Here is an 11,282-nt window from a genome sequence, read left to right on the forward strand (position 1 = left end):
TCAGGGGTCAGGGTTCGGGTCGGGGGGCGGAGGGAAGAGCGGACGGGCGGGAGACGCCGGCGCCAGACGCGAAGGAAGAGGAGCCGCGACCAGTCGCCCGGAGGCCGCCGAGCCAGCGACGCCTGAGCCAGTCGAGCCGCCGTCGCCGCGCCCCCATGGCGGCCGCCAAGGTACGGCGAGGCCCGGGTGGGGCCGGGCAGGCCGGGAGGCAAGGGCCGCTATGGGCGGCCACGTGGGCGGCCCGCGCCTCGGCCGCCAACCCTCGCTGGCCTGCGGGTTCGGGGCCTGTCGAGGCGCCCGGGCCTGGGGGGCTCGAGGACCCGGGGTTCCGGGAGCGGGCGCTGCTGGCCAGGACTCGGGTCTCGGGGGCTGCGTGCGGGGCGGCGCGTGACCTTGTGGCGTGCAGAGGAGCAGCCATCACGCCGGGCTCCCGGCTGTACCGGGGCATGTGGCCGGGGCCGCCGGCTTCCTGCGCCGTGGCCCCCTGTGATGCCCCCGCTGGTGTCGGAGACCCTTCTCTGGTTCCCCACAGAGCCCTTCATTCATTGGGTCGTTACGCCGGGAAGCGCCGCCGCCATCGGTGGCGGAAGCTCGCTCTTCTGGTAGACGCGGGACTCGGGGCGGGGGCGGCTTTGTTGGTGGCTCGCGTGTCGGCCGCAGCGGAGCCGCGGTGCTGTGAAACCGAAGGGCTTCTATTTCTTTATCCTGTGGAGTTTGGTAGTGTGAGTCTGGTTCTTTCTGTATTACCAAAGCACGTGATCTTGTCAGATTTAAATCTGCATGCCCTTGTAATCCTTCAAGTTGGGCCGGAATCTTAGGGCATATTTGTCAGACTTAGCTTCTTTCAGCTTGTGTAAAATTTCTGGAGGAATTGTAAATTCGTGTAAATGCTAATGGTCCTATAGTTTCCTGGCTTACAAGTGCTTGGAGAATCGTCAGTACAAATGTTAAGGTTGCTCTTTTGAGTTCATCACGTTCTTTACATGTCGGATATAATTTTCATTTTACAGAGGAGGAAACAAGTTTCTCAAGCTGCTTTGCCAAGGACTCTGGTGTGTGTATGGAACTGATTGATGTTTGAATGTGCAGGGAGGGGATGTTAAAATCCATTGTCTTGTTGCGTGCTATCTTCTGATTTTTGTGATGCTGGTTGTAGCACACTGGTGATGTGAAAGACTGGAGACTTAATTTCCTTTTCCAGGCGCCATTTGTGATTAGTGATGCCCGCTGTGGGCCAGGCTCACCAGCCAGCGGCTTCACTTCTCCCCTCTCTGCACAGGACAGTCATGAGGACCATGACACCTCCACAGAGAATGCAGACGAATCCAACCATGACCCCCAGTTCGAGCCGATAGTTTCTCTTCCTGAGCAAGAAATTAAAACACTGGAGGAAGATGAAGAGGAACTTTTTAAGATGTAAGTCTGCTGAGGTGTCCCTGGAGGTATCTTTAGATGGACTGACCGAGACAGAAAGAGAAATGGCCTGATAATATAAACAGGTGTCCGCAGGGCATTTCTTTTTAAAACTTGAGAAACCCACCAATCACAGTGGGACCATGGTCTCTGCTTTCTGGAGGAGGCAGCCAGCCAAGCTAGGAACTCTTGTGTTGGGTGTTTTTTCACTTGTGCTGGGGTATAAGCCCTAGTGATACTCTGTGACATTAGCCTCTGTGATTTCTACCTGGAACTTTGCAGAAGAGTCCTAGGTTGGCTGGGCACATGTGATCCCTGTGGATGTCAGTGGCCCCGTTTGATAAAGGCTATTTGAAGAAAGGACCTGGAGTTGTACGGTGACCAGCCTTACATTGAAAATTGAACCATTCATCTGCCACTTGGGGGTCCCCAGCTGATCTTGCACCTTGCCTCCACGAATCAGCAGTTCCAGTAGGCGGTGGTGGCGCACACCTTTAATCCCAGCACTTGGGAGGCTGAGGCAGATAGATCTCTGTGAGTTTTAGGTCAGCCTGGTCTACAGAGCGAGTTCCAGGACAGCCAGGACTACACAGTGAGACCTTTTCTTGGGGGTGGTGGCTTCTTCCTCTGTTAAGCAGGGAATCTTAACTTTTCTTCCCTTTTCTTTCTTTCTGCTTTGTTTTCTGTTGCCTTAGCTGGGTATCCTTAAAGAACGGGTTTGTTTAGATATTCGTGTTTTTTGTTTTTTTGTTTTGTTTTTGTTTTTTTTTTTTAATTTTTATATGTGTATGGGTGTTTTGCCTACATGGATGTCTCTACACAATGTGCAGCCTGGTGCCCAAGGAGGCCAGAAGAAAGCAGCGGATCCCTGGGGACTAGAGTTACAGACAGTTTTGAGTTGCCATGTGGTCCTCTGGAAGAACAGCCAGTGCTCTTAACTGCTGAGCCACCTCTCCAGCCTCCAGCTCATGGTTTTGCAGGTTAGGAAGTCTGAGATCTGAGAGCATAGTGCTAGCACTTGGTATGGGCCTCAGTTACATCTTAATGTAGCACTGTGTCATGCAGTAAAATCAAGGAGCTTGCTAACTTCAGTCTTTCTTTTACATATCCACTAGTGCCATTGTTTAGTCCCGTCCTCGGTCCTCATGAGTCCATCTAACCCTCTTTTACCTTCTAAAGGACACTTCTAAATACTATTAATGTGAATTTGGAAATTGAGTTAATGCCTAAACTATAAGGACACATTCAAACCATAGTAGACAAATTCAGCTACCTACAGCCTATGTATTCCTGGTTCTGTGTCTTCCACAAAATGCCAGTAGAAGTGGCTTAGTAATCAAAATTGCTTTTTAAAAAATTATACCGGCGGTGGTGGCGCACGCCTTTAATCCCACTGCACTCAGGAGGCAGAGGCAGGCGGATCTCTGTGTGTTCAAGGCCAGCCTGGACTACCAAGTGAGTCCCAGGAAAGGCGCAAAGCTACACAGAGAAACCCTGTCTCGAAAAAACAAAAAAAAACAAAAAAACATGTGTTTGCCACTTGGAACCTTCAATGAGGAACTGTAGCAGTACTTGAGTAACTTTGGTTTTGCTGTTGTCTTGTTTTACTGGCCTGGTGATTGAACACATGCCAGGTATGTACTATCTCCAGCCAGTGCCCCCCAAGTCATACACACTTGGTCTTGAACTTGCCGTTCACCTGCTTTAGCTTCCTTAGTATCTGGGATTACAGGCCTGTTCCATCAGGCCATGATGGCTGAGCACAAGCTGTCTTGTATCTGGCTTCACATCACTGCAGAGACTGGCTGCTTGTTGCCTGTGCTCAGAATTGCTCCACACTGGGTTCGAGTGCATCCTAGCAAAGGTGTTGCTGCCCCTTTCAGGTGTGCCTAAGATGTGGGGGAGGGAGGCCTACTCAAGGAAAGCTGTAAGCACACCTTTGTACCCAGAAGGTGGTGGGCCAGAGCTCTGTCCCGCAGCCCTGGGCAAGGGTGGCATCCTTTCGAGTTATGTGGTATTTGGTTTTGTCCATGCAATGCTGAAAGGACTCCTGATTTCCTGTGCAGGGTCCTTGGTATAGTCCTGGAGACCAACATCTGGTGCCTTACATCAGGGCCTTTGGGCTCTCTTAAGGAATTGGGTGGTGATGTGTCGCTTGACAGAGTTTGGAGGAGAACAGAGGCTTTGGAGGAGAGGCAGATGAGGGCTGCGAATGAAGGGCGTTGGCCCAGCTGGAGGGACAAGAGCACTGGACTCAGGGCTGGTGCTAGGTGCTTGAACCCTGGTGACTGAAAGGTTCCTCCTGACAGGAAGCTAGTGCTGGGCCTGTGGAGTAGAATATCCCTAAGACTTTGTGTAGTTAAAGGGCACTCGTGTATTGTGACTGGGTCACCCAGCTCGCTGGAGCTTCTTTACCCACTCTGGGCCGTGTGTGCCCTTAGATGTCTCTTCTGGGGAGATGCATCTGCTGCGAGTGTCTTTCTGGTTGTGAAGTAAAAGCAACAGGAGTGTGTCAGGCTCCCCGGGTGATTCTTGGCGCCCAAAGGCCTTAGAAAAAATAGTTGAGCCGGGCGGTGGTGGTGCACGCCTTTAATCCCAGCACTCGGGAGGCAGAGGCAGGCGGATCTTTGTGAGTTTGAGGCCAGCCTGGGCTACAGAGTGGGTTCCAGGAAAGGCCCAAAGCTACACAGAGAAAAAAACTCTGTCTCGGAAAAAAAAGAAAAGGTATTTGGTGAGGGCCCAGTATCCAACAGTACCCCATGTTCAGTGCCCAGATAACACATATTCTTTGGGGGCAGTTGGTCAGGTGTGAATTCCCTCTCTGTTTAACTATTTCCTTACTGGCTTTTCTTACAGGCGAGCAAAGCTATTCCGGTTTGCTTCAGAGAATGACCTCCCAGAATGGAAGGAGCGAGGCACTGGTGACGTCAAGCTCCTGAAGCATAAGGAAAAAGGGACCATCCGCCTTCTCATGAGGAGGGACAAGACTCTGAAAATATGCGCCAACCACTATAGTAGGTGGTCTTTCAGGGCTATACACCCTGGAACTCCTAGGAGCTGGTTATCAGGGGAGAGAGGGATATGTTTGTCATGCTTATTGACATGTTTAAAATAAGTTTCTTTCAAACAAGCCTCTGAGCTATGACAGTGAAGCTTACAGGATGCTGCAGGCTGTGGGGCAAGCTCGGTCTAGGTGGGATGTAGAGCTCTAGGGTGGACTGTCGGGTGGTGATGCAGTGGCCGCACGTTTGTATGTTATCTGGGCAAGTTGCTGGGGTCTGGTGCCAATGCTGTGTTTTCACTTTCTGATACGCTGTACCCTCAGTGTTGGCTGGGATGATACAGGAAGGGAAGGAGGCTGGGAAGAAAGGGAATGAGGAGGGCTCTTGGCCAGGTCTCAGCAAGCCATCCCTCCCCTGTTTGTCTCTGAGGCTGTTTAGATCCATCTTGGGATGCTCTGATCCTGGTAGATCTAGTGCAAAAATTCTTATTTTCTAAACTTAAACATATTGTCCTCGCATGAGTCCACATGCGGAGGACAAAGAAGAGCGTTGTGGGGTCTGTGCTTCCTTAACACCTTCTCATGGTTCTGAGTCGGTCTCGGGGCTTGTGCTTTACCTCCCTTCATTGGTGTTGCCCGCCCGCGTGCCGTGGCTGTAGCAATTGAAGGACAGCTTGTAGGGACTGGTTCTCTCCTTTCACCTTGTGGGATCTGGGGGTGAAACTAGTCAGGCTGTGGAGACAGCTTACAGACCCTGAACCTGCATTTTCTAGCCGCTTAGTATCTTTTGTCCTGGGTGCATAGGCCTAGGCCGACTATAGGTAAGAGCAGGGGAGGGGAGGGGTGTGTGGAGGGCTTGACAGGTGGTTTTGCTGAGGAAGGAACATGAGAAAGACTTGGCCCTCCCTGCCTCACGGTTGCCTCAGTCTCCTCTCAATCCCAGTTTGGAGCATTCCCTTGGGGGTCTCAAGCTGCTCCAAAAGCCTGGCTAGGTTCCTGACTGGTCTCTCCAAGTGGTTGGAGCTCTTTGTCTCATGTACCTCACAGGCCCTTGGTGGCTGTGAGTCAAGGTTGGGCATTGTCTTAGTTATAACTGTTGTATTGCTGTGAAGGAACGCTGTGACCAAGGCAACTCTAAAGAAGACATTTAATTGGGGCTTGCTTGCATTTTCAGAGGTTAGTCCATTATCGTGGCAGGAAGCAGACAGGCATGTCACTGGAGCAGTAGCTGAGAGCTTTATATCCTGATCTGCAGGGGGGGGGGGGACACTGGGCTTGGCATCAGTGTCTGAAACCTCAGGGCCCACCCCCAGGGACATCTTTCTCCAACAAGGCCACACCTGCTAATCCTTCCAGACAGTTCAACTGGGGACAAAGTGTGCAAATCTCTGAGCCTCTGAGCCATTCTCATTCAGACCACCGCAGGCATCGAGTGAGGTGTAGGGAGGTGAGGGTGTGGGTAGTGTGCAGAGTTCCTGGGGCCACCATGGGCTGCTGAACTCCAGCTCTGGCTGTCATGTGGGAGTGTTCAGATTGTTTCGAGGACCTCCCTAGAATCCTGGAGATGATGACAGGGCTACAGGGACCAATGACTGGGTTTAGACCCAGTGAGGAATATTCCAGATGAGCAGGCTTTCGGTGGGGACAGCTATCTGTCAGTGCTGTAATCTTTTCCCTCGGCTCCCCAGGGCTGTGGGACCTGAGGGATTCAGAACAAACATGCTTGTTAGGAGCCATGGCTTGTCTTCCATGACATACTAGCACCTGTCATGGGATTCCATTGTTCACTACTTATATCTTACCTACCCCCAGATAGATCTTCCAGGACTATAGAGGGCTGAGTAGTTGCGCTGTGTCATAACCCTGCTTTCAGTCATCCAGCTTCATGCTGGTGTGGATTGAAGCCTTATGTTGGACACCCTTAGGAAAGTTTGAGCCTGAGTGGCTACCCTTAAAACAGCAGGAGGCAGAGCCTGTGCTTCAGGCTCCTGACCTTGTTCCCACATAAGGCTTATCCTGAGTTTAAGTAGATGTTTGCATTAGTGCGTAGAGTTGTGTAGGCCTGTGGTAAAATTCTTTCCCAGGGGCAGACATAAGCAATGTCTGTACTTCTCCCAAGGACCCAATAACAGATCAAGGTGTGATGCCGCCAAAGTTTACTGTGGGAACCAATGAATTTATTGGGTTTTCTTAAAGGTCAAGGGTGAGGTGTTATTTACAGGGGTGTGGGTGTTCCTCACCCCATCAGGCTGTACCTGAAAAGCCGTGACCTAGCAAGGATGATGGCTTCCGCATAGGTGGAGCTCCTCTCTCCTGGTCTTTCCCAATCTAGTTAGCCCCTCCTGGAGGAGGGCACGTGCAGTTAGGGCAGAGCTGAACACAACTCTAGGGGGTAGCTGTTTCCTGGGGTGAGGGTCTCTGGCCCTCTCCACCCTTGAGGGGATATAAACATCAAGCCCAGCTGGGATCATCTGCAAGCAGGCACAGTTGAACTCCCCAATATGGTGGTTGCTTGGCTCAGAGGGTAGGTACAATAGCTTGGATCTCAGATCCCAGATTCCATGTTGGCTAAAGTGGGTCCCTCATTTGGTGAGCAAGTTGCTCTGGATGAGGGCTGGGTGGTGTGTCCGAGGGTCCCGCTGTCCTCACAGGTTTTTCTCCTCTAGTCACACCGATGATGGAGCTGAAGCCGAATGCTGGCAGTGACCGCGCCTGGGTCTGGAATACCCACGCCGACTTTGCTGATGAGTGCCCCAAGCCTGAGCTGCTCGCCATCCGCTTCCTAAATGCTGAGAGTAAGCAGAACTTGCCCAGCTATGGATCAGCTTCTTTTTGGGGGAAATTGACATTGACCCAAAGCATGCAGAGCCTGCTGTGTGAAATTCTAGGGGTCTATATAAACAGTTGTTGCATCCAGTTGACTCCTGTCAGGTGTGTGAAACAGACACACCCTGGAGTTTCCTCCTGTTGCTGCTTCTGCTTGGTTTCTGGTTCCTCAAGACTGGGGCACTGGTGTCCCTTACTGATACTTAGACACCTGTTCCAGCAAAGACTGCAGAAATCTGCAAGCCCTGACTGATCTCTCTTCCGTGAGGGAGTCTTTTTAGTGTGAATTGCCACTAAGTTGTGCCCTAAGGATCTTGGAGAGTCAGCAGGTACCATGGCCAATGTCCTAGTGGCTGGTGCTCCTGTGAAAGCTTGCCCTTGGTCTGGAGTATAATGTATATCTGGTATCCCTTCCAACAGGAGTGGAGCCTGTAGCAAGAAGGTCCTTTGCGCTTGGTTGTCTGAATTGTTGATAGATAGCCTAGCACAGTCACTAGCCTCAGGAGGGACTCAGTAACCAGTCAGTGTAGGTGTTAGGTGGTCAGAAGCTGCCATTAGGGCCGGGCATGGTGGCACACCTTTGATCCCAGCACCTGGGAGGCAGAGGCAGGCAGATCTCTTGAGTTCCAGGACGGACAGCCAGGGCTATGTAGGGAGAGCCTGTATAAAAAAAAAGAATGAAAAATTGCCATTGGGGACCACGAGTTGGCTCTTCAGAACTTCAGGATGTGGCCGCTCTACTCTTAAGAACTCTCACTCTGTCCCTTCTCTTTCTACAGATGCACAGAAGTTCAAAACAAAGTTTGAAGAATGCAGGAAAGAGATTGAAGAGAAAGAAAAGAAAGGTGACATGGTGCCCTGGGGGTGATAGGGTGGGTGGTAGAGCTTCCCTGCAGATTCACTCTGCACCTGGCTGCAGCTCCAGTCTGGTGCTTTTTCTGTCTGCCAAAGAAACATTCCAGGGGGCTGTGGCTGCCTCTGCCTACCGGAGGCCATGCAGCTGCCTGGGGACACTGATTCCTTGGAGGCTTTGACCTCATGTTGGCCTCATAGCGTTTGTGCTCAGCTTCAGGTACAGAGCTGAGTCAGAGCTCTCTGGAACCCACCTGGGGTGGAAGGGCTTTTAAGATATTTCTCACTTTCTCTCAAAGAATTCTGGGTCCTGTTCCTCTGGGGCAGATGAGGCCTGTGTTAGTAAGTGACCATGCATCACTGAGCAGCTCGGCGGGTACCAGCAGCAGCAGCAACTTTTTGGGACCTTTTGGGCCCATCTGGGAAGAGTGCAGGGTGATGCTTAAGGAGCAGGTGGAGCCTGCACTGGGTGAGTGCCGAGAGCAGCCCAGTCTCACAGCCAGATCTCCCTGTTGTCTTACTGCCTTTGCCTGTTTTCACAGGACCAGGCAAGAATGAAAATGCCGAAAAGGTGGCCGAGAAGCTGGAAGCCCTTTCTGTGAAGGAGGCCAGAGATGAGGCTGAAGACAAATCTGAAGAGAAGCAATGAGTCACTCTCTGTCCTTTTCCTTTCTTTTTCTTTTTTAAAAAATTTCCCTGCCCTTTAAGGTTTGTTTTTATTCTGTTTTGTTTTTACAAGGGACTTTATAAAGAACTGAATTCCAACCTTCAGGGTGGTTTTTTTTTTTTTTTTTTTTTTAATTTTTTTTCTTCTTAAGTTTTGACACCATCGAACATGACTTCAGAAATTCATTCCCCAGTCATGAAAATGTACTGTGCTAACTTTCTTTTCCATAGTGGAAACACTTATTTATAGTCATCAAAAATAGTGAATAAAAAATGCCTTTGAAAACCTGGACCAGCTGGCAAGGCTATGTTGGGGGAGGGGCTGTGCCTGGAGCCCTCCTTGGCCACCCATGTACCTGAGTGCATTGCCGGTCTGTGCAGCCTGGTGTCTTAGAGAATCGAGCGGTGTGTCCTGCTGTGGCGCTTAGGGAACAGTGGATACGATGGCATGGTTTGTCCAGGCTGGTCCTAGAGGCCACTAGCTGTGTAGGGTGGCAGCCGAAAGGCCCAGGGGGCTGAGCCTGGCATTCAGAGCCAAGGTGTGCTGTTCCCTTGCAGCTGCAACTCTTACTTTGTGCCCTTACGTAAGTTGGCTGTGTGTGTGTGTGTGTGTGTGTGTGTGTGTGTAACACGAAGGAAGACCACTAGAGGACTTTCACCTAGGTGAAAGGGGGAGGAAGGTAGCCAAAGAGATCTGGCTATTAAGAAAAACTGCTTTTGGTTGGCTGTGGTTAGAGGGGAAGGCCACCTTGGAGGTACGTATTCATTCTAGTGCCGTGTATAGCTGTGACTACAGCCCCTCAGCCCTCCTGTTGGAAACCATTAGATGCCCCAATACATCTTCAAATAACACTTGGGTTTGGACCTGGGCTTGAAATCTAAATTGAGCACTGTCAGGATTATGGGACTGTGTCGGGTGGGGAAATGGCCCATCAATTTGATGAACACTTCTGAGTTCAGTTCAAGCACCCACACCAGGCTGCTCACAGTTAGGCTCCAGGGAGTCAGACACCTTTCCCTGCTCAGGTGGTGCATGCAGGTGAAATATACATATAGACAGACATAAGAAAGCCCTGATCTGATACATTGTGGGCCTCAGGAGCTGCACCAGCCCTGTCTTTCACAGGGTAGGAGCCATGGGGGGCTTGATCCCACAATAACAGGAAGTGGTCACTTGGTAGTGTGGCTGTTGGGTTTCCACCTGTCAATGTGTTTCTTGTCACTGGCCCTGTTTGACCTTGTCACAGGGTGTGCTTACAGCTTTCCAAAGTTTTCACTGTGACATTTCTATATAGGCATGTTGTACTTTATCCATGTCCATACTACCACATCCCCCTGCAAAAGTACCTTTTCATCCCCTAGCTGGTCTTTAAAAGCCAACAGAAGACTACTGGCTGTCTCTTGGCTTTCTCCATCCCAGGAAGAGCTCTGCACACGTGGGCCTGATGAACTGGAATTGTGTCATGGACCATAGGTGGCCTTCAGTGTACTTCATAGAAGGGACCCTTGATCTTCAGTGGAAGCCCTGGGCCTCGGCATTCATTTCAACATAGTACAAAGTGACTTTTGCCTTGAGTTGTAGTAATAGGCAAACAAGCCTTTTGGGTGGGAGAATGCTGGAAGTTCCTTCCCATCACAAGTGTTTGGCATGTTTTCCCATGTGTCTCTGGCAGTGGAGGAGGATGGCTGTGGTGGCCCCCATACACAGCATAGTCTCAAGTCAAACCAGAAGGGTTCCATACTGCAGATACAGAAAGGCCCCTCCAAAGTGGCTAGGGGACACTGCTGTCCTGTGCTCAGGCTTTATTCTGGTGTACTTTCAAGGAAGTTGCTTGTTCACACGTATAGAAGGTGTAGCTGAAAGGAACATGCATTGGTCCACGTCTGAGTGTGCCTTATTGACAACAGGCTGGAGGATATCAATGGATTGTTGAAGATACCCAGCCTGGCATCGTGTCCTGAGGCAGTGCTAAGTGGAGTGAGGTCTTATCAGATGTTAGGACTGTGAGAAAGAGGCGTACAGTAGCACTCTTCTGTCCATAGGGGACATTTCCAAGACCTCCGGTAGTTGGTGTAAACTTGGGATGCCAAGATGCATTGTTTGTCACCGTGTAAACACCTGTGTGCAGTTATATAAGGTAGGCATAGTGGAAGATGAAGCCAGACACTGCGATAAAGTTAAGTTAATATAGTCTAAATAGCTTACTGTGGGTCTTAGCAACACCAGCATGGTTCTCTTCTAAAGGTGTAGAACACTTTGGCATCACTACTTTTCGAACACAGAAGGCTACAATATACTGGGCAGTGGTGGCACATGCCTTTAATCCCAGCACTTGGGAGGCAGAGCCAGGCGGATCTCTGAGTTCAAGGCCAGCCTGGACTACAGAGCGAAATCCAGGACAGGCACCAAAACTACACAGAGAAACCTGTCTCGAAAGAAAAAAAAAAAAAAAAGGAAAAAGAAGGGTATAATAGGAAATGGGTAAGCCGAGGGAATTCACATCCAAGGCAGGAAAGCAGAATG

The 11,282-nt window shown here is 50.6% G+C and overlaps 1 protein-coding gene and 1 non-coding gene across 3 annotated transcripts; both read left to right on the plus strand.

Annotated features, from left to right (window-relative positions):
* The first annotated feature begins 17 nt into the window (after positions 1-17).
* On the plus strand, positions 18-9,050 carry Ranbp1 (RAN binding protein 1). Of its 2 annotated transcripts, none has more exons than XM_028854218.2 (6): positions 18-170; positions 1,280-1,416; positions 4,270-4,427; positions 7,081-7,209; positions 8,020-8,085; positions 8,635-8,742. In XM_028854218.2, exons 1-6 carry the CDS (start codon positions 156-158, stop codon positions 8,739-8,741), a joined length of 612 nt encoding a protein of 203 aa, XP_028710051.1. In that variant the 5' UTR covers positions 18-155; the 3' UTR covers position 8,742. The 2 variants fall into 2 exon arrangements, with proteins under 2 accessions (XP_028710051.1, XP_037065823.1); XM_037209928.1 differs by lacking the exon at positions 18-170 and adding an exon at positions 219-722 and having other exon boundaries at positions 8,635-9,050.
* LOC114681018 lies at positions 8,133-8,258 on the plus strand. The gene has a single exon (XR_003732861.1). It is a non-coding gene; the product is annotated as a small nucleolar RNA SNORA77 (small nucleolar RNA).
* Positions 9,051-11,282: the final 2,232 nt, after the last annotated feature.

This window comes from Peromyscus leucopus, chromosome 12 (genome assembly GCF_004664715.2).
Source record: "Peromyscus leucopus breed LL Stock chromosome 12, UCI_PerLeu_2.1, whole genome shotgun sequence".
Lineage (NCBI taxonomy): Eukaryota > Metazoa > Chordata > Mammalia > Rodentia > Cricetidae > Peromyscus > Peromyscus leucopus.

Coding starts and splice junctions, on each gene's coding strand:
- Ranbp1 (XM_037209928.1), top strand. CDS start 447: ATGTGGCCGGGGCCGCCGGCTTCCTGCGCCGTGGCCCCCTGTGATGCC. Junction 1,417..4,269: donor GAAGAGGAACTTTTTAAGAT/GTAAGTCTGCTG, acceptor CTTTTCTTACAG/GCGAGCAAAGCTATTCCGGT. Junction 8,086..8,634: donor TGAAGAGAAAGAAAAGAAAG/GTGACATGGTGC, acceptor CTGTTTTCACAG/GACCAGGCAAGAATGAAAAT.